Source organism: Phalangium opilio, unplaced genomic scaffold (genome assembly GCF_054372755.1).
Source record: "Phalangium opilio isolate 3A_F unplaced genomic scaffold, DU_Popi_V2 ptg000070l_1, whole genome shotgun sequence".
NCBI classification, from domain to species: domain Eukaryota; kingdom Metazoa; phylum Arthropoda; class Arachnida; order Opiliones; family Phalangiidae; genus Phalangium; species Phalangium opilio.
In genome coordinates this window covers 10,246,849-10,268,663 of record NW_028324182.1, presented here as the reverse complement: position 1 = coordinate 10,268,663, position 21,815 = coordinate 10,246,849, and the positions used below count along the sequence as shown (strand labels likewise).

The 21,815-nt window shown below is 35.1% G+C and overlaps 1 protein-coding gene and 1 long non-coding RNA gene across 2 annotated transcripts; both read left to right on the top strand.

The window, feature by feature from the left end:
- Nucleotides 1–3,178: 3,178 nt before the first annotated feature.
- On the top strand, nucleotides 3,179–3,864 carry LOC149661518 (uncharacterized). Its single transcript, XR_016368919.1, has 3 exons — nucleotides 3,179–3,243; nucleotides 3,338–3,448; nucleotides 3,745–3,864. It is a non-coding gene; the product is annotated as an uncharacterized LOC149661518 (long non-coding RNA).
- Nucleotides 3,865–5,364: 1,500 nt separating this feature from the next.
- Nucleotides 5,365–21,747, top strand: LOC149661517 (uncharacterized). Its single transcript, XM_089843041.1, has 5 exons — nucleotides 5,365–5,577; nucleotides 18,643–18,870; nucleotides 18,946–19,159; nucleotides 19,227–20,374; nucleotides 20,439–21,747. Exons 1-5 carry the CDS (start codon nucleotides 5,570–5,572, stop codon nucleotides 21,109–21,111), a joined length of 2,271 nt encoding a protein of 756 aa, XP_089699167.1. The 5' UTR covers nucleotides 5,365–5,569; the 3' UTR covers nucleotides 21,112–21,747.
- The last annotated feature ends 68 nt before the right edge of the window (nucleotides 21,748–21,815 follow it).

Below are 21,815 nucleotides of genomic sequence, written 5' to 3'. Positions count from 1 at the left end.
GTATATTAACGCGAAGTATCTTGATTTTTTCCCATTTCTAATTAGAATAATATTTTTGAATTTTAATTTTTTATTGACATTGCTAAATGACTCTAAAACAAGCAGCATAAACTTTTCAATTTTGATTACAATTAGACATCACAGAACAAACCTTCCTACACGCCAGGAAAAAAAGAATTACGACTCTAAGTGAAATAATCTTTGAGAAATAAGCGTTTATGCAAACCAATAATTTGGCTCTTTTGGGAGCAAAAAAAAAAGCTTAATTTTACTTTTAACTTCTAGGTTAATATGTTTCGTTATATTTCTTAAATAATAATAATAAAAAAATGGTATAAAACGGCAATAAATTAATTTTTCCGTATCAATTAAGACAAAAGTTGACGCCTTGCTGTATTAATTTTTCGGTGGAAATAAAGGGCGCGCAATTAGAGTATGAAAGGCCCGAAAACATTTTTAATTTCCGATTGGAATCTTATCTCTCTCTCTCTTTCTTTGGCGGGAAGATTTACTTAAAACTGTACGAGTCGATGGCCCAATTCGACAATAATAAATAATATTCTTTAAAAAGAATAAGGGAAAGAAAGGGCGATGAAAGAAAAAAAAATATCGACACCTGAAAAAAAAACAACGAATGAAATCATCCGGAAATTGTGACATCGATACGGGATACGCTTTGATAATAGTGATTTTTTGCTTTTCATTAATGGAATTTATGCATATTAAAATCACAAAATTTTCAAAGTTAAATTTTTTTTTCCAAGTTATTTTTTTTCCTTTTCAAGCCCCATCCCTGAATTTTGCTAAATTTTTTTAAATTTCTCTGAACTTGACTAATTTTTTAATTTCCCTGAGTTTTGCCTTAATTTTATTAATTTTTTTTTATTTCCCTGAGTTTTCCCTGAATTTTACAAAAAAATTTTAATTTCCCTGAGTTTTCCCTGAATTTTACTAATTTTTTTAAATTTCCCTGAATTTTACTAATTGTTTTTTAATTTCCCCGATTTTTCCCTAAATTTTACTAATTTTATTTAATTTCCCTGAGTTTTCCCTGAATTCTACTAAAAAATTTAATTTCCTTGAGTTTTCCCTTAATTTTACTAAAACATTTTAATTTCCCTGAGTTTTCCCTGAATTTTTGTCAACATTTTAATTTCCCTGAGTTTTCCCTGAATTTTTGTCAACTATTTATTTCCCTGAGCTTTCCAGGTTTAGATGAACCCTGCAAGGACTTACCTGAATCTCTGACGTCCCATGCAGGTATGGGATCAATTCTTTAAAGTCAGCTTAATTTTGAATTAACTGTTTAAAAAAAGTCCCAATTAAGTATTTGGTAATTGTTTGAGAACTCCCTCGAATCTCTTATAAAAAAATAAAACCCATGAGTCCCGACACTCCATAGCAAAACTAAAAATAAAAGATAATTTGTCTAGAGAATTGCGATTTCAAATTTGGGAGCTAGTCAGTCAATTGATGGGATCTTTAAACAGATGTCAATGAGCTTTATTGGAATTCATAAGCGGAGATACTTTAAGAAAAAAGGATGAATTTTAATCAATAAATCTACCAATTTTCGCATCTAATTAAACAAAAATCCTGATGTAGAAACTTCCAACGAATGGAATTAAAAATCGTTTTGAATAAACATGAAAATGAGACCACCAGCCTCATTCTCAACCTATATATTTTCTTCAGATTTTTCTTTCGCAGCGCGGTGGAATATTTTAAGTATTTTGTGACTTGAAAAGAACTTTAGCGAAAGATTGAAACAAAGAACTAAACTCGTTCCCGGCATGCAATTGAAACAAAGGAGATAAAGAAAGAGAAAAAACAACGAAAGTTTAAAAAGACCGGGTCTCAAAAGCAGCACGCGTATTAATAATATTTTCATTGTACAGCGTGCAAGAGAAATTTTCATATACAAATTCCCTGACTTTTCCAGGGTTTTCCCTGACCTTTTTCTACTATTTTTCCTACTGTTTTTAGGCCCAATTATTGTTCTAAATATAAAGAGTGTTATTATAAGTAAACAATTTAGTTTAAATCGCATTTTTAAAGCATATTTTTAATGTAAAACATTAATTGCGGAGTGACCGACCAGATATTTTAGTAACTTTAATCAACACCTCTGTAATTTGTTGAAATTCTTCAAACTCCCTAACATTTTTTTGCCCATTTTATCAGTAGTTACCAATTATTATTACAGATAATACAAAATCGCCAATTATTGGAAAAATAGCAAGCACTTTTAATATCTTTTCCACACTGCACATTTCAAGTTAATTCTCCAACCATAACTTTCTTCTAGACTTAATTTTATTTCTACTAAGCTCGGAGTCACAATAAATTATTTTTCTGAGGGGCGAGGACTTAATTTTAATTTCATCTCCAGGAAGGACGTCTGAAGAATGAATGAGCCAAGTTAAACCATAAAACTAAATACACTTTTTCTCAAAACACACACGAAGGAATCATGTTTGAATATATTCGGCAATGACCGATATTAAAATTAAAACAGCCCTATATACTTTAATCTCTGGTGCGTATTAAAGTCGTCCTCCCTGATAAATAATAAAATCCGAGGATTTCTACGATAAATATTAAGTTTATAATTCATTTATACGGTCTATAATCAGGTAAACGTCGTTGAAAAGTTCCCTAAGGCGACGAACAAAACTTAACTTCTATCGGAGAACCAGCAATACACAGCCAAGAAGTGATATCTAGTTTATTAGGGGGAAGTTATAAATTCGCGCCACATTTCCAGCTTTATCTCCACTTCAAACGTAGGTCCGGAGTTAATTAATCCCCGCCTCTAAATTACAACCAGCATCTCGTTGGTTCTTGAAACCTCCCTCAGCTTGACGCGAATGAAGAAAATTACAGTCGTATTTTCCGACTGAGGAGAGGCGAAATAGCCCGGCCTCTTTTTACGTCCCCCCTTGTATTTTGAAAGGGGAACTGGGACTATGGCGCGCGAATACTTAGGCATCTTATATATTCTCCCTAATAAACTAGATATCACTTCTTGATACAGTGAAAACGTCAGTGCCTAAACTTCCAACAAACTGGGCAAAAGTTAAAAGATTTCTCGTTTTTCAGAAGAGAGAAACTCGGGTATCTTTACTCGCTTTTTATTATATGGAGAAAAGACAGAATTGCCTCGGGCAAAGTGAACGCTCGGAAACTGTGTCAAAAATTTGGCCCGCAAATTGCGCAGAACACCAAGTGGAAGAAGAAAATGTATATATATATTTAAAAGTGATTAGCAGTAACTACAAAGAAACAGGGGGGAAGGTACACAGGATGATTTAGTTATAGAGATATTTATTAACAGAAACTAGCAAGATCAAACTTTTTCATTGAAGAACCGTGCCCTAGGAAGATAGAGGGAGAGTTCAAAAGTTCAATTGAGAAAGTTTTCAGTATAACGAAATGTTTTGATTTCGTAAGTCTTCAGAAATTTCACTTTCAATCTGCCTTATTCCCGATGCATGTGCCGAGGCTTAAGACGCCATTTTTTCAATTTTAACTGACAAATTCGCATCAAAATGACGTGTCATCCGCTTCAGAGTTAAAAATATTGAAACGGTTCGACTCTGAAGCGGACGACGCCTCATTCTCAGAAGCAGATTTGCCAGTTAAAAATGGCGTGTTAAGCCTTGTCACACGCATCGTGAATACGGTGAATTAGACAACGATGTCAACTGAAGCTTTTGCTAAGCTCAACTCTTGGCGCCTTAGGTTAATTAGTGTTAGAAACCGTAGCCGTTTGATTTCAACTTCTTAAGAAATCCGTAGCCCATAGAGATCCATCCAATTATCGTGGGTTTCCAAAGGATTAAAAACAAATCTCCAAAATCAACACAACCCTTCGATACATCCTTAAATCGTAGGTTGCCGCGGTTAAAAATGACTTTTTCGAGGAAAGCGAATGTCAGTAAGTTGTTTAGGACCAACTCACACGCAACACCAACGCTAAACTCTAAATAAAAACCCTCCCAAAGTGAGACAGACATGAATTTCAACATAAAAAAGAAAGAAATAAAACATTCATTCTAGATATTCAGGGGCCCAGAAAAACGAGAGTTCCACATTTCCTCAATGTATAAATCAGAGAAACGGCCGCGAAGGAGGATCTTTTGGGCGAAGAAGTTGGGGCCCTAAAGCCATAATAGAATCCATCGAAAATCTGATTCAAGCGATGCCAACCAAGCGTGTCAAAAACGAAAATCAATCGCGTAAAATGCGATTGGGTTCTTTCTCAAGAGAGGGTGAAATAAGTTGATTAAACATAGAACGAATGTGATAACTGCATGCAGCGTCGACGCAGTTTAAGGGTTAGGAGGTGGGACAACATCATTGAACTTTCGTTAAGGGTTACTAATTGTTGTATTTAAAGGCATACACAACCATAACGTGTTATGTTAGGGGCGTGTCAAGAACTATATTTTTAAGTAGCAGTGTTACTATTTCCTGAAAAAAGTGATTGGGTTGAGTAATGTCACGTGATTCTCCTAAAAGCGTGGAACAACTCGACGGCGGATAGATTCACGCCTATAGAGAGCTTTCAGATGGGATAGTAGTACGTCACACCCTCCCAAGTGTTACCGCTGTTCATGGTAGCCATATTGGGTGGTCTCAGCTTCATTCTTGCTTTAAACCCACCAATATGGCAGCGTAAATTATGTCACGAGACTCAGCTCCTCCTCCAACCGAAAGCTCTCTATTGATAACACTACGAACTTCACGCATGCCCAGTAGAGCTCTATTTGACGGAAGACAAGCTTGATATAGACCCCGCCCATTCATACATAACACACTGTACAGTACATCCCTTAATAGTCCCTTGAATTTTTGGTGTTTCCTATATAAGCATGCATTTAATCATATCTATATGTATACTACCCTCAAAATTAAATTATTATAACTTTTTTTTAACTACTATAGGATAATACTCCTTTAAACTAAGAACCACTGTGAAGATATAAAATCCCATCCCGCATTCGCTTCTTCATTTTTTTTAAGAAAAAGAAAAAGTTAAAAATTCGTCCAAAATCGAGGTCATTGCGATGCACCCTATATAACAGTGTCGGCTCGATCTGGTCCGCCATTTTGTCAAAAATCGACCACCGGTAAACCTGGTTCGATCGAGACTCGATAGTTAAAACTGTAAAATAAAAAAATAAAACCAACAAAATCGTAGGAGGAAAAATAATGTAGGAAAAGGGAGAGAACTTAACGAAATAAAAAAAAAGATCGACTGAGAAAATTACCAGTAGAAAAAGAAGTCCTCGAAGAATTCTGGTTTGGTTTGGTGCGAGTTGGCCTCCCTAGGGATTTCATTTCAGAACGCGCTTTGGTACCAATCGCGCGCGTATTACTTTCGGTGCGCCACTTACAAATAATATCAGTCTCGGATTTAACACGTAGCGTATATTTGATCCGATTTGAAAACAACTGACTATATTTATGTGCAAACTGATTGGATTATTATAATTTTGATATATATTTATATATTTTTTTAATTAAGGATTTGAATTTTTGAGAAACAAAAAACAACACCAAGATGTTAGGGTAAGTTTAATTTTTGAATTAGATTGTTTTTCGGATTTAATTTTTTTTCAACTTTATCCAAATTAATTATAAGTGATATTTAATTATAATCGTTTTTTTTATTTTATTTTTAAAATTAATTTGGAAAGTCTATAATCTCCTGAAATATTATTTTATTATAATTTATGGAAGATCTTAAGTCTGGTTGATAGGGAAATCTCGCGAAATTTGCATGGAATCAAGTGAAATCGGGTGGAATTTCTTGGAAATTTTTAATCAATTCATAAAAATTATGCGAAATCTCGTGAATTTTGAGGCAATTAGAACGGATATCAATTAAAAGTTTGGGAATCACCCTTCTCGCGAAATTTGCATGAAATCACTTAAAATTTAGGGCATTTTCTCGGAATTTAGCAGTTAATTTATGAAAATTTTGGGATAATTGGGACGGAAATCAATTAAAAGATAGGGGAAATTACCCGTGAAAGCTATATAAATTTTCTAAATAAACCCTTTATCACAATTGCATCCATTGCAAGACAGCGAATAAACATGCAGAAACAATTTTAAAGATAAATTACATTATTTTCAAAATGTGGAAAACTATTAGAAACAGGATTTAGCCCATAAAAATACTGATGTACTCCTGATAAAAACTATATATTTCAAGTGAAAATAACGCGCGCCGGATAGAAGCCATAATTGAACGTGACTTCAATATAAATTTTTTTTTACTTCAAATCGTATAAAATACGACGATAAGATCACAACTCTTTAATTAAAGTAACAGGGAAAATATTATTTTTATTTAATTTCCCCTACGAGCTAACTAGAACATCCACCGGTGAAAATTTTACAAAAGTTCCTTCCTAAACATAGACACAGACTGACCCATTGAGTCGAAAAGACAATAAAATTGATAAAGACATCTATGCAATTATAGAGAAATAATTAAGTTAGTCCCAGACGGCAATTAGTGTTATTCGCAATTATTATTATTATGTGAATATTATTTTTTAAGTAAAACTAGGGTATCCAATTTTGAGCCGAAAATGTAACTTCTAAAATATTTTAACTGTATTACGGACCACAGTTTATAGGTTGCGACTATCTAGTGTTTTACAACAGATAACCCGTTAATTATAATTAAATTATATCATTATCTTTAAGTACCATACTTAATTTTAAGGGGTCACTCGGTAAACCACTTCAATCGTAACTTATTTAGGGTGACCTTTATGGTATTTAATTATTAATTTCATAGAAGTTATAAATTTTCAACTCAAAATTATTCATAGAACCAAACTCTACATCGCGGTCCAATCACCCTCCCTCTTTGGAACACCCTGTATAATCACGAAATAACCCTTTTAGACGCGAGATTTAGGCCTAGGCCTATAAGAAAATGAAATTTATTTCTGTTTCACGATCCGGAGTAACGGGCGAAACTGGTCGCCTTAAAAAAAAATTTAAAAAGAAAGAAAAGAAACACATCATTACGATCTCGAAAGTCGAAACAAGACTGACTAGTTTTTTCTTAAATTATATTTATTTTTATATAATAAATAGTTGCGGGGTTTTGTAGTAGAGGTATACTGTGTTAAAACTGGTTGAATTGATTTATAAAAATAAATGTAGGTGTATTTTTATGGTCAGTAAGTCTCTAGGAGAATATTTGAAAATATATTTAAAAAAAAAAAAAAAACATTTTTAACTATATTAGCCCCTGCAAACGATTTCCACTGCTACACACCAATATTTCACGGGAAAGCTACTAGATAGGGGCTTTAAAATATCATTAAACTCCCATAGGCGCCTGTAGAAAGGGTTTTCCCTCTGAATTTCAAGCTATTGTGAATTTATTTATTTAGAAATATCTAAAACAATTAAACAAACACTCTAAAATTAAATATTATTTTAAACAATGACTATTGTAGGTGGATATAAATATACACCCAATGTCTGAATAAAAATTCATAGTTAATTCATAAACCTTCAAGGAAATATAAGCTTTTGATTATAAACACAAAGTGTACTGTATATAACGCCCTTTCATAAAGAGCGTTGATAACAAACAAAACCACACACACAAGAAAAAGAAAGCGAAAGTCTTTGTTTTAAATAAGATAAGAATAGCCTGAGAACATAAAAATTAATTATTTCTTTACTTCCTTTATCAGAGGATGCGGTTGAAATTAATTAACTCAAAGAACAAGTTAAATATACCCATTTAACTTAATTATAATTAAGTAATTTTTCGTTTAAAATAAAATTAAATATAAGCTTTATTTCGGAAGGAAGTTGCGGTTTTGAATAAAAAAAAATTTTTTGCACGTGCGAACGGATTTTTGTAAACGCGAATTTCCGTTATTTAACAAAACGGAAAAATAATTCGGAAATTCCGAATATATATAATTTTTTTTTAATTTTATTATTATTATTTGAGCGTACGTTGTTAGAAGCCATGCTTAGTTCTTTGCAAAAATTGGGGGTAAGAAAAATAATCCTAAGGGCTCGAAAAACGAGGTTTTAAATAAGAGGAAATGACATTTTGGAAGTAAAAAAAAAAATTTTCATGACAAATAATATATTTTTTTGGGCGTTAACGACGTTAATTATGATTAAATCAGTGTTTATACGAACTATGGTAAATTAGCCTGACACGTGACAGATGACATATCATTCATTATTTCCAATATGTACAAGTGTCGTACCTCATTAACAACTAAAAATCATGATAGAACCTCGATTAAAGTCGCCTTGTTCCTTATTATAATATCGAAGGTTTCGCCTATCCCGATTAAAGTGTAATAATTTATTAATTAAAAGTAAAAAATAAATACCGGCTAAAACTGGTTAAGAGCGGAGCGGTTAATGGCAAAATTTTCAAGATTGTTCTAAAATCCTAGAAATTAATACCGAGGAGAAGTTTAACTTAAGTAGTTCATTCAATCTTTTAATAAAAGTGAACGAAGGAAAACGAGGTATGGACAAAAAAATATTTGGGGCGTTTTATGATCCTGAAAGAAACTCGGGGTCGAGTAGAGTCGAATGTATACGACAGGATCAACTTCTTTTTTATTTAGGGTTTAAGAAAGGATGTTCTCACAGCATGATATCCCTAAAAAGAGAGAGAGAGAACACCATACGTAACAAAAATTTAGCGCAAGTGTTCGTTCCAGAAAAATAAATTACGAGGTCCTTGAAACCGAGAACTACAACAACGCCTTAACGTTTTCAGATTATCCCTGAATAAGTTTGAGAAAAAACCGGAATGAATAAACTACGTCAAATTTGCGTATTTCGATATTTCATGCGAAAATTTTCGTTTTTATTAAAAGAAAATAAGATATTTGGAAGCATGGGAATGTTGAAAAAAAAAAAAAAAACCCCAGACTTTAATGTTAATAATCGTTGGTGCATAACGTGCGAAGGAGGAATCTATTTCGGATAATTTAAGAGTTTATAGACCTCGAACCAAACATTCTTGTAAACAAAATCAAGTTTACTTTTTTTTGGGTGTGTATTCGGAATTACTAAAGGGTTTCTAGAGTTATCATTATTTAAAACTGAAGTCTGTAGCTTTTTATTAACAGTTCTGAAAGTTCTTAGAAGGATTTATTTCAATTTCAAAGCGTAAGGTCGATAAATTTCAATTGTCAATTACGCATTATAAAATTCATATAAATTATCTTAAATTTTTATGAACGATATATTGATGTTCTGGTGAACTTGAATATTTTAACTAAAGGGAGTTATAGTTCTTTATTAGTCCAATGTTTGCCAAATTAAAATTTAAACGTCAACAGAAAGGTTACCAGTTCAGTTTAACTCTGCATTTAACTAAATTTACTCGCAAAATGCCTGACAACACTATATACTGCAAATTTCCAAAGTTAAACTAAAATGAAAAGGAGACGTTTTCTGATTTCTTGCAAGACGGGGGTCAATAAACTCAATCCTTTCACAAGATAAAAATTACCCATTGATTCCAGTCAATAAATTAGCATAGATAAAGTCTGCATAGACATACAAAACGAAAAACGAGGATACTCTCAGTTTAGAATCATTAGCAAAAAACCTCTACATCCGAGTTTCGTCTCAATTTCTACACATTATATTCATGATATCTATTAGAACAACTACACTTAATTTAAGGGTTGTTAAATTTAGCATAAAACGCAGAAAAAATGCGGGATTGAGAAAGAGGGGGGGGCAAAAAGTTGACACTAATCTCCTTTGCTCCACTATAAGAAACAAAAAAAATACTACCGAACAAAAGAGGCGCGTAACAAACAAAGAGCATATATATATATATACACAGTATATTCTCTCATTTCTTGGACGGCCCAGTTTCCCTTACCTAAACGAAAAACGTCTCAAGAAAAAAAAGGGGATATATACGTCACTAACGATACGACCGTAAGAAAAGGTCAATAATGGTTAGATATGGGTACAAAAAAAAACGCGAACAAAGGTCAAGAGAGAGCGAGAGAGAGAGGTAAGGAGAAATTTGAAACGAAACGCGACCCAAATAGTTAAGCTAGTTCTCTGTTTTACCTTTCTATATAGATATAAACTTAGTTATCTAGGCGGAATTCCTCGTACCCTTTTGAAAAACTGGAATATGAAAATTTGCACACGCGCTTGTAAAAAGGGGTGGTTTCCTTTTAAAATGTATTTCTTTTTTTAAAATTACATACCCTACTGTCTTCGTTCTCGAATATGGGGTATATAATCGTCGTATGGTACAAACAAGATCGCGAATCAAGGTTACGTATTATATATTAGTTTCTCTCTTGATTTTCCTTTCCCGTAAACTTGGATATAGTATATCTAGAGTTAGCCTAGTACTGGGTAGAATTAATGAACGGCATTAAATGTCTGTAGATTATCTCAAATTTTCATCGCGACTTTGAAAGAAATAAGACGACGATGTAGGGAGAGACAGAAAAAGATTTAAAGTAAATTATTTTTATCAAGGTCTTAAGAAACGAATCAATAATATTCTTTCCATTTTGGAAAGAAGGTAGACTGTCTAATTAATTTTTGGGACAAGTTTTTATAACGATAACGTATTTATTTATTTATTTATTAATACCAATTCGAGAATATTTGTTATTTTTCATGTAAGGGATTTAATAAATAAATTTTATCTGATTGGTGGTTTAATTTAAGCCATTTTCTCATAGGAGTGGTTGAATTTAAGCAGTTTTCCCAAGGAGTAGTGACTCAATTTGAGCGATTTTCCCATAGGAGTGATTTAAGTCAAGCTATTTTCCCATAGAAGTGATTGCATTTAGGCAATTTTCCCATAGAAGTGATTGCATTTAGGCAATTTTCCCATAGAAGTGATTAAATTAACAAAATTTCCCATAGAAGTGATCGAAATTAACAAAATTTCCCATAGAAGTGATCGAAATTAACAAAATTTCCCATAGAAGTGATCGAAATTAACAAAATTTCCCATAGAAGTGATCGAAATTAACAAAATTTCCCATAGAAGTGATCGAAATTAACAAAATTTCCCATAGAAATGATCGAAATAACAAAATTTCCCATAGAAGTGATCGAAATAACAAAATTTCCAATAGAAGTGATCGAAATAACAAAATTTCCCATAGAAGTGATCAAAATAACCAAATTTCCCATAGAAGTGATCAAAATAACAAATTTCCCATAGACTCATAGAGGGACCCAAATAACAAATTTCCCATAGACTCATAGAGAGCAAATTTCCTCACCGAACTAATCGAAACCTCGATACAAATACACAATCACAACACTCCCAATAGACTCCATTTCCGTTCGATTCCCATATAGAGATAAGCCACAAAAAGAAGCTATTCTTTCCAGGATATTTCTGAAGGGAAACCCATTTTGTTCTTTATCATCAATTACGCAATAATCACCCCTTTCATTTCCCCTCATAAAAATACATATATATATATATATATAAAACAAACCAACCTAAGGCTACGTAAACGAAGGAAAGAAAGAAAGTTCGCGAACGGAAAAGCCGAAAAACACAATCATTATCAAATTTTCTCTTCGTAATTAATTTCTCTTAGAAGTCGGGGCGCAAAAATGGGATGCAGCCAGAAGAGAGAGAGAAAGAGAGAGAGAGAGAGGGAAAGAGGGAGCGAGAGAGAAAGAGAGAGAGAGAGGGAAAGAGGGAGCGAGAGAGAAAGAGAGAGAGAGAGATTAGAACGCACTCGTTCTTCGCTTGACACACTTTCCAATAAAGAATAAAAACCTCACTTCAAGTTAAAACGCCGCCAGGTACAAAAAAAAAAACGAGAAGTAAAATTCCAAGACCGACAGAACCGAAAGTATAAAGACAAAAAAAAAATAAAAATGGAAAGCCTTAATTAGGGTTTTAAGGGTGTCGCGTCGAGAATGAGTCTAAAATATACGCCCTGCGCTGTACGCCAACGATATATATGTGGGAGCGTAAAACACTATGACACCCTCAAGGTTTAAAGGCTAAACAATTCGAGAAAACTTGTAAAGAAAGTTAGCCTAGAAAGTTTTTCAAACGAAAGGGAACTCCCCTATACATCCCTTGTTTGACTTCATGTGAATTGTGATTCATTCGTTACGTTAATTGTTGTGGGCTAAATTCATTCAGAACGCGAGATTAGAGAGTGTATAAGTCAAAGTGTTCTGCCCTTCGTTAAGATTAAATTTCGCAAGAACTTTTATTGTACGAGTTAAACCTACTTTGGAAATGAAAATTGGAAAAAAAATGTACGATTTTACCTCGCGCAAACAAATTTAATAGCAAGATCCTGTTTCCAATTTAGTTTTCTAGGTTTTTAAAAGGGTTTTCTGTTTATTCGTTGCCTTATGATGGATGCAATTGCGATTAAGGTTTTCATTGGAAAGTTTATAACTTTCAGAGGTGATTTCCCTCGTCCCAATTATCCCAAAAACTTTCACGAAATTTTGCTTGAAATTTTCATAAATTAACTGCTAAATTCCGAGAAATTCTCAAGATATAGAGCGCTAAACGTTTTCTTACACGTTTTTCTGTATTGTCAACACAACTGTCTACTCTTCGGCATTGTTAATATATGACTAAACTTAAAAAACCAGGATCCGCAGCTTCCGCGGTTAGCTACTACTAATTAAGATGACCCTAATAGATACGAATATCATTAAACTAAATTAGCATCACGTATCCGACTCTAAAACAATGCAAATTCAATTTCGAACTCAAAACTTTCCTTAACCTAAAACTCGTAAACAATCGTGTTCCATTGACACAACAAACTTCTAAAACACTGTAAACAAACTTATATCTTTTAAAATTCAACACTAGTTTCCGAAACCGGTGTTAGTTCGTTCGTTCGTTCGACATATCGAAGTTTATATTCGCGACCCATTTTCCAGAAGAGTGAATTTTTTTTCATTTTCTAATTCTAACACGTTTCGTGAACCGAAAGGGTACATAGATACATACATACACTTTACTTAGGTTTATTTCTAGGAGGTTTTAAGAAAAAAAAAAACCTTTCAAATACGTCGATCTCGGGTTTTTTCTGACCTCAATTAAAAACATTTTCCAAGCTGCTTGGTAAATACGACTTCATAATATCAAAATATTATTAAGGGGTTTGGCTTGTAAAATATTGATACCAATTTTGAGTCGACACATTGTAATTACGTCAATACGTTTCGAAACAAATATTGTATGGACACGCCGAGTGTTATTGATCAAGGGTGGTCACCCAACTCGAGTCGAGTGGTATTAGAGAAATATTAGTACGTTAAAACTTACTTACGATTTATAAGAACCTCGTCGCCAAATAAAGTTCCACATGGCTTGAACTAACGCAATCTAAAATAAAAAATTCATTTTTATTACAAAAAACGATATAATAATTTATTTATTTTATCTCTTAATTTGAAATTATTTTAACGAATTCCTATATACACTATTATTAAATGTATTTCTTAATTGGGTCAATTGTACACGGGCTAGGTTAAAATATATCTACGCCCTTAGGAATCGTCTATGCATGGGTTTTTACTAAGAAATAACAACATGAGACCAAAAACAAAAACATTCAATAAAATATTAGGCCTAGATATTTCGGTTATTATACCCCCATGATGTCATACACTTTCAAATACGCACTATAGGGAGCTAACAGTTCTGACACTGAAACGTCACACCCTTCTATCTCTTACTGGAGTTTCATCACCCCTAACGGTTGGAAACAGTAAAAATTCCAACCAGAGAGGGGCTGCGTGACGTCAGACTATCTCTTCCCCCTAGCCAGTTGTTAGCTCCCTATTGAAATATTCCAATACACTTAAAAGGAAAATTTGGGCTTCCTGAGCTTCTACCACGTGATAAACACGATCTTCGAGCTGCACGTGATAACGTTTCAAATAAATTCGATATTTCTAAAGTCATATTTGTCAGCTTTCCGAGCTTCTACCACGTGATAAACACATCAGTAAATGTTTCTGCACAAATCAACAACGTCTTGAAAAGAAAAATTTACAAAAATAAAAATCGCATTCCCATGACGCGCGTCCTTGCCTCGCTTGTCCAGGGGCCGGAATGTACCCGAATAAAACAAAATGAGTTTAAAAATAATGGCACGCTTGAGTTACGTACGAGACGTGGTGTGTAAAATTAATTCGAGCGAATCCAAATGATCGCGTGCACGGTTTAATCGGAAGTTAAATAGCTATACCTAGATCACAATTTTACGCTATGAATGAATAACATTAAGAGGCTAGGTATAGGCATATATAGCTCTGACAAAGAAACTTCTCGAATGCGTCCTCGAATGAACGACGAAGAATAAAAGATAGCGACAAATCATTAGTAAGGGAATCTTTTAAATTCGGCCGCATACGTAATTAGGAGCGCTCGAACGAAATGAGGTTCTCTCTCTTTTACTTGCGAATATCCCGGAAAAAACGTTGTACCAGAAATTTCTATAAATTCCGGATTATATGACGAATAACGAATTTTAAAAGTAAGGTAATCGTCGCTAGTAATTAATTTTATGCTCCCAAACAAATAAAGTTATAGAGCGCAAAACGTGAAGCAATATATTGCTATTGAATTATGGTTTTTATGACGATAATAGGTGAAATGGATGCTTCTGATAAGCCTGGCATAAATTAAGGGAGATGTTCTTTGGGTGCACGATTTCGAATCGAAAATGTAATAACTTCTATCCGGGCCACTGTTTTCGAGGTATGATTGACCAGAGTATTTTGCGGATGACCCCTTAAATTTAATTAAAAAACTGATTTAGACAATGATTTCTAATTTAATTAAGGGGTCATACCCAAAACACAAGTCAAATCATAACTCGAAAACAGTTACCAGGACGCCAAAATGGAGATAGAAGTTACATTTACGACTCAAAATCGAAGTCGTGCACCCCAAGAACATCCCCCCTAAGGAGGTAGACACTTGAGAACTCAGGTGTACAATATGTCTTGAACTCTATGTACTGTCAAAGCTGAACTCTGAGTTCCGAAGGCTTTGAACTCAATGCACGTAAAAGCTGAACTCTTTTGAACTCAGGTTTACACAGAGATCCAAAGCGTCTACCCCCTCGCATCCCCCTTAATTTATGCTAGCCAGACTTATCAGAAACGTCCTGTTTAAAAACGTGATTAAATTGCTATTGAATTATCGTTTTGATGATAATAATAGCTAAAATAACTCTTCATGTCCAAACAAAAGAATGCCACGCCAATTTTAATTGGAAGTGATTTACCCCTCAATGTCTCCATATCAATTAGAAAGCAAAGGGAATACACGAGAGTCTTGTCTGGAACTCTTAAAAGATTCCAGTCTGACTTATAAAAACAACCGGTGCTCGAGGGGTACACTCCGCGATAGCAATCATGAGTTAACGGTTTTCTTTAAAATGCAACTCCCTTTCTCTCAATACCGTTATCGGTTTAGATGCCAAAAACTAGCGTTTCAAAAACGTGACTAGATCATTCTTCAGTCAGTAAGTCAGTCAGTCAGGAATTTCGTTAGAATTTAATTTTTCCTACCCGATAGCGAAAAAAGAAAAGTCAATCGAAATTATAACATATTATTATTATTAAGAAGTTCCTGGTAAAACGAATGTCCTTCGAAGGATTTTTAAAAAAGAATGTGGTCGATTGAATTTAAAAACCAGTTCCACTTTTATATAGATAGGGCTGGTCTTAGAAACGAGTTTTGGCTAGTCTTCCAGAAATAAAATTAAAAAACTTAACTACTTTCTTAAATGGAAAATTATGGCGTATTTAATTCAACAACTACGTAACTTTAAACTTGTCTTACCTAACCTAACAGTACCTTCAAAGATATCGGCATATATTCAAATCCAAAACCATATATTTAATATTAGTGGTTCAAGTTATTAACCATATATTTAATATTAGTGGTTCGAGTTATTAACCATATATTTAATATTAGTGGTTCAATTTATTAACCATATATATCAGTGGTTTAATTTATTAACCATATATATCAGTGGTTTAATTTATTAACCATATATATCAGTGTTTCAAGTTATTTACCATAAATATCAGTGTTTCAAGTTATTAACCATATATATAAGTGGTCCAAGTTATTAACCATATATATAAGTGGTCCACGTTATTAATCATATATATAAGTGGTCCACGTTATTAATCATATATATAAGTGGTCCACGTTATTAATCATATATATAAGTGGTCCACGTTATTAATCATATATATAAGTGGTCCACGTTATTAATCATATATATAAGTGGTCCACGTTATTAATCATATATATAAGTGGTCCACTTTATTAATCATATATATAAGTGGTCCACGTTATTAATCATATATATAAGTGGTCCACGTTATTCGTTACAGCTTTCAGCAATACCGTCATTCTCAACGATCTAAGCGGATATTTCTTAGCCAGTACTCCTCCCTAACTTAATATGAAAATGTCCCATCAAAGTTTCAGCTATTGAAGAAAAGTCCCAAGTAAAGCATGCAGTTCGGGCTGATTGATAATTATCAGACAATAAGGCAGTCAGGACCTTTATACACATACATAAATTATGTTACTGGGTTTTTACATTGAGGTATTTATTAATACCGAAAACTCTCTAAAAGCCAAGTTGATAGATATTTCGAAGAAACAGAAATTTATAAAAGTAGGTCAGTGATGTATAGAAGAAAAAAGAAAACTTCCGTAATTGCGCGCCGAGCAACGTTATAAACCCGTTTGGGAAACGCACGCATACTTGATAGAATTCGCTCCCAGGTTTAATGTAAAGCGACAATTATTAATATTACCGCAGCATTTAGACCCTAGGGGCTAAAAGACTGTGAGTGCAGACGTCAATAGTAAAATAGCTTCCTCTTAAAACTCATGTCTTCCAGCAAATTTTTAAATACAACCACAACTAATACAGGGTCTAGCAAAAAGGGAAAGTGAAAATAGCACATAACACTACGATAGTACTGTGAAATTTTTAGGCAAAATTTAAATTTTAAACTAAAGTTGTTAATTAGGCCTAGTTTTCGATGCCTTTAAAAAATAAATTTGAAACCAGGCTAGTTACTATATTTCTTCTTAAATCTTTTTCTTTTAAAATGTAAATAAATAGATGAAGATATTGCCGCAAACAATTATGTAAATTTAGTAATTTCTCGATTGGTGTTAGGGAAAATGATAGGTATTATATAGTAAACAACAACATGGGTATAGATGCATATTGAACTTGCTTAAAATCAAGTATGAAGTGAAAATAGGGCCTATAGATAGTTCATAAAATTAAAATTAAACAGTGTAAGAAACGTTAAGTTGAATATAAAAGTTACGTAAAAACAGGTTAATTTAATGTAAATTTTGATAATAAAGGGATATAATTTTAGTCGAGATCAAAGTTAAGGTTGATTTAATCTCGCTTTAATTTTTATTTAATTGTTTAAAAATTCAATTTAAAATTCGTGTCACTGTCGTCTTCCCTTTATTTGAATTAACAAAAAAAAACTGGGAAGTAATTTTAAGGGAAAAAAATGTAGCATTAACTTTCGATATTGGTAACGCCTATGTCGTTTTGGGATTTTTTAATTTCTAGTATCAAAAAAAAATTCCAGGGGCATTTTATAAGGTTGCTAATTGTCTTTGGCAACTTTTCATCGTATATTCAATTTATCCCTTTTTCCTGCTAAACCAAACGGAATCTACTAAACTCTATCGGTATTGCAAACTTCCTTTAAACGTGCCTGCCGACGTGTAACACTAAATCTAATTCCTAAATCCAGCTGCGGAACCAACCGATTAATTTAGGTTTCTGTGTGTTTGTAACAGAAAGGGTTTTAAAATGGAATTTAAAACCAGAATATATTAAATATTAAAAAGAAAAAAAATTTGAGTTTTATTTTTTTAAATCCAAGTTAAGAGGGTTTTTAATTTTAAACAATAGACACGTTTTGATGTTGAAAATACGTGGGAATTTACGTTGTTTTGTTTGAAATGTTTTCTTAATTAATATTAAATGCAGGAATGCATACAGTTACTAGGAATCACCGCGTAGTCATTTTCTCAACGCATCTATAGGCAGATTTGTAGAAAGAGCTAGACTATGACGAATTTTAAACTTGGTGCAAGCACCTGACCTCGCGTTGCTACCAATCAATGAAATTACAGTTAGAAAGACATCAGAACAATGACGAGTGACGCAAACTATGTGGATTCGCAAATTAGAGTCGAGTGAACGCGTTACAATAGTATGTAAAGCCTAGTAGTTCATCGGGAAGTTTTCTTTTACTCGGAAAAATAAAGTCATGTCTAGCCGACAAAAATTAATTCGCAGGCATTTTAATCTTTTCTCCGACGGTCTGAGGTAGTCTTAGCAGTGTTTACTAAAAAGAATAGTGGCTATAGAAGTGTTTAAAATGTAGGCCGCGTTGGAAAGACGATTGATTGATTTGGATAAAGTTAAAAAATTTGGTCTCGAATGCGCACCTCGTTTATCTATGTATATAGGTTTTGAGGTTTTGGACTCTTAAGGGTTAAAATAATATTTTACTTGTCTATATAATTCTCTAATTTATATCGTTTAGGTTCGGCTGGCAAAACCAGCTCTGGGTGTTGGCGTTCCTTTTTCAGCTGGTATTAACGGCGCCCCAGGGGGGTCATACGCAATTTCCCGATAACTACAGCGTCTACGTTCGAGCCCTTCAAAATCAAAACCATTCTCCGGCCACCCCCAGTCCTTACTCCGTTCCAATTCAACCTCAAAATCACGGAGGATACAGCCCTCCATTATCGCCTCAAGCGCAACCTTACAGGTAAAACGTTATTAGATCGTTAATCCCCCCCTGTAAGAACGTAACTGAGACATATTGTTGTCCCTAACCCGGAAGGCCTCCGTTGATACCACACATTCAACCAGACTTCAATCAAGGTAGTTTTGGTCATTCGCAACCCAACGTCTTGCAGCCATCTCAACCACCGCAGCAACAACCTCAAGTTAGGAACTTTCCTCAGTACCAACCACCCCTAGCGCCTCAATTCAAACCATCACAACCTTCCCACTCTCAGTCGCTCCCACAATCCCAACACAACAATAACCAACAGGTTGGTAATCCCTTCAAAATGTAGTCCGTACGTGACTTTCTAACCTCTAACTTTAATCCATCCGCAGGTTATCTACGTTGGAGGTCAACAAAGACAGTACGTTTCGCCTCCCCAACAACCTTCGGTTCCTTCGTCGGGTGGTTCTCCCCAAAGAGTTCAGCAACCTTCGTCTAATTCAAATTCCAACGCCCAACCTGTTTCCTTCTCGACGTCCTTCACGTCGGACGCCGCTAGACAGGGTAAGGTAGTTTCGGGGCAAGCTCCGGCTCAAGCCATTCAAAAGGCGCCCGCTTCCGAGATCCAATTCGACAAGGGAGCCGTCGCGAAGGACAAGGATGCCAGTAACAAGAAGAAGGACGATGAATACGTCATCTATTACTACTATTACTACGATGACGAAAATAAAAAGAACAACTTGACGCTAAACTTTGACGACATCCCTAATTTGGAACAGTACGATAACGCCAATAAGACCACAGGAAGAAGCAACGTCGTGGCCAACGGGGTTCCAAACAGCCTTCAAAGTCGACCAGCTTCAGCCGCAGCTTCTCACCAAAGTGGATCCGTCCACAACGTATTGCCCGGTCACAACGATTACTTGACCACCGCCTCCCCACCCAGATCGGCTACCGCGGTTTCTGTCTCCGTTTCCGTGTCAGAAGGACCTCAACAATCTCCAGTTCCAAACGTTTACCGTTATGGAAACAGCGAGATTCCCAGAGCTCCAATCATAAAACACGGCGACCTTCGCAAAACTACAACGGCAGTTACCAACGCCGTCACCCCCGAAACCCACGCCAATACCGTAGTTTCCGTCGAAACCAAGGCCCCGTTGACCGAAATTTCTAGCACCACACCCTCGATTCTCGAAGAAACGTCGGAAGCTTCGTTGGAAAAACCAGCTGAGGAAGCCAATGACGTCGGTGATGCCAAGAAGACCGAAGTCAAGAAAGCCGAAACACCTGAACCGGAAACCACAACAACAACCGAAGCCAGCACCACCGAAGAACCAACGACAACCACCGCAACTAGCCGAAGACCAGGATACGGAAACAGGAGCCGTTTCAGAGGAAATTCCAATAGAATCTCACCAAGCAGACGCCCAGCTACTAGTTCCACGACCACCGAAGCATCTGCTAGTTCGACCAGAAGAACCCCTCGTCCCAGGGGCCGAAGACCAGGTTTTGGAGAGAGTACTCGCATCAGGCCAACCCGGTAAGTATCTAAATAATCCCCAAGACGAGTTCATCCAAAACTATAACTATATTTTTCTAATTAGTCCCAGAGGACGTACTACAACCACCGCACCCAAGGACGAAGAAGATGAAGATGAGGAAGATACCAAGACAAGCTCCACCACCCCAGAACCCGAAGAATCTACCACCGCAGCAGCCAGAAGGTTCGGCGCTTCGGGTCGAAGATTTACCCCATCCAGATCAGGAGCTTCTCGTACCTCAACTACCACTACCACAACAGCCACGCCGGAAAAGTACTCTTCTCGAGGTACCCCAAGACCAAGACCCGGAGGAGTATCTCCCAGAACGTCTAGCCTCTTTGGACGCACGCGTCCCCCAACTGGACGACTCCCCGGTAGACGTCCGTCTCCCTTCTCGAGAAACAAGCCCGTAATTGAGGAGAAGGTTGAAGAAGAAGAGGATAAGGAAACCGCGGTCAGCTCTTCCGCCGCACCAGAAGAAGACTCTAAAGCCGCCACGACAGAGAGCGGAAGTCAGAGCTCGACCCAAGCTACTTCCGAAGTTCCCGAAGATGATGAAGCCGATCAAGAGGTTAAGGACGAATCCGAGCCCACGGAAGCGGCCGCTTCCTCTACCACGGAAGCTCCTCGCAGGAATCCACTCTTCCGTACGAGAACTCGCGCACCACTCTTCAGCAACAACCGAGCGCGTCCCAACCCACTTAGCAGGAACAGACCAACAGCCGTGTCGAAATAAGAAAGCCAAAACGCAACAATATTGAGATAATAGGACTCGATTAAAATAGAATTCGCGCTGCCGGAACAATGCGTACGCTCTTTTTTTTAAAATCAATACCTTCAGCAAAATAAAGTCCGTTCATATTAAACAATTAAGTACCTAACTGAATAAATTAATATCAGATTTTCGGAGGACTTCTCGCGTCATTACATCATAAAAATACCGATATTTACTAAACACAGTTATTATTGATTAAAATATTTCAGATCGCGCGTCGAAATGGAATGATAAAAGAAGAGCCGTTAATGGTGTCGCTATAATAATAGGACACAATCTTTAATTACAAGTAGAAAGAAAACAATTTGTAAATATTTCTTTTCTACCGATCGCGTTCGCTCTTTATAACTCGTCCATTTCGCTCGTCAAATTTATTATTTTATTTTTACCCCTAGAGTTTATATAATAGAAACTAAAACGCGACGCGATGATACAAAAAGAACTCAAATCTACGCTCAAAAAAAAAATCCGAAGCTCTTATTTGACTTAATTACTCTAATTTCGGTAATTGCATCGTCGCCATGATTAACGTGTTTTAATTTGTATTCTTTAAACCACACTTTCTCGAGAAAAAAATAAAAAGTGAATATTTAGTTACTAAAAGTGTCATTGATTCCACGTCGAAGAACCAATTGAAACAGTTTAATTTGATAACAATATCAAAG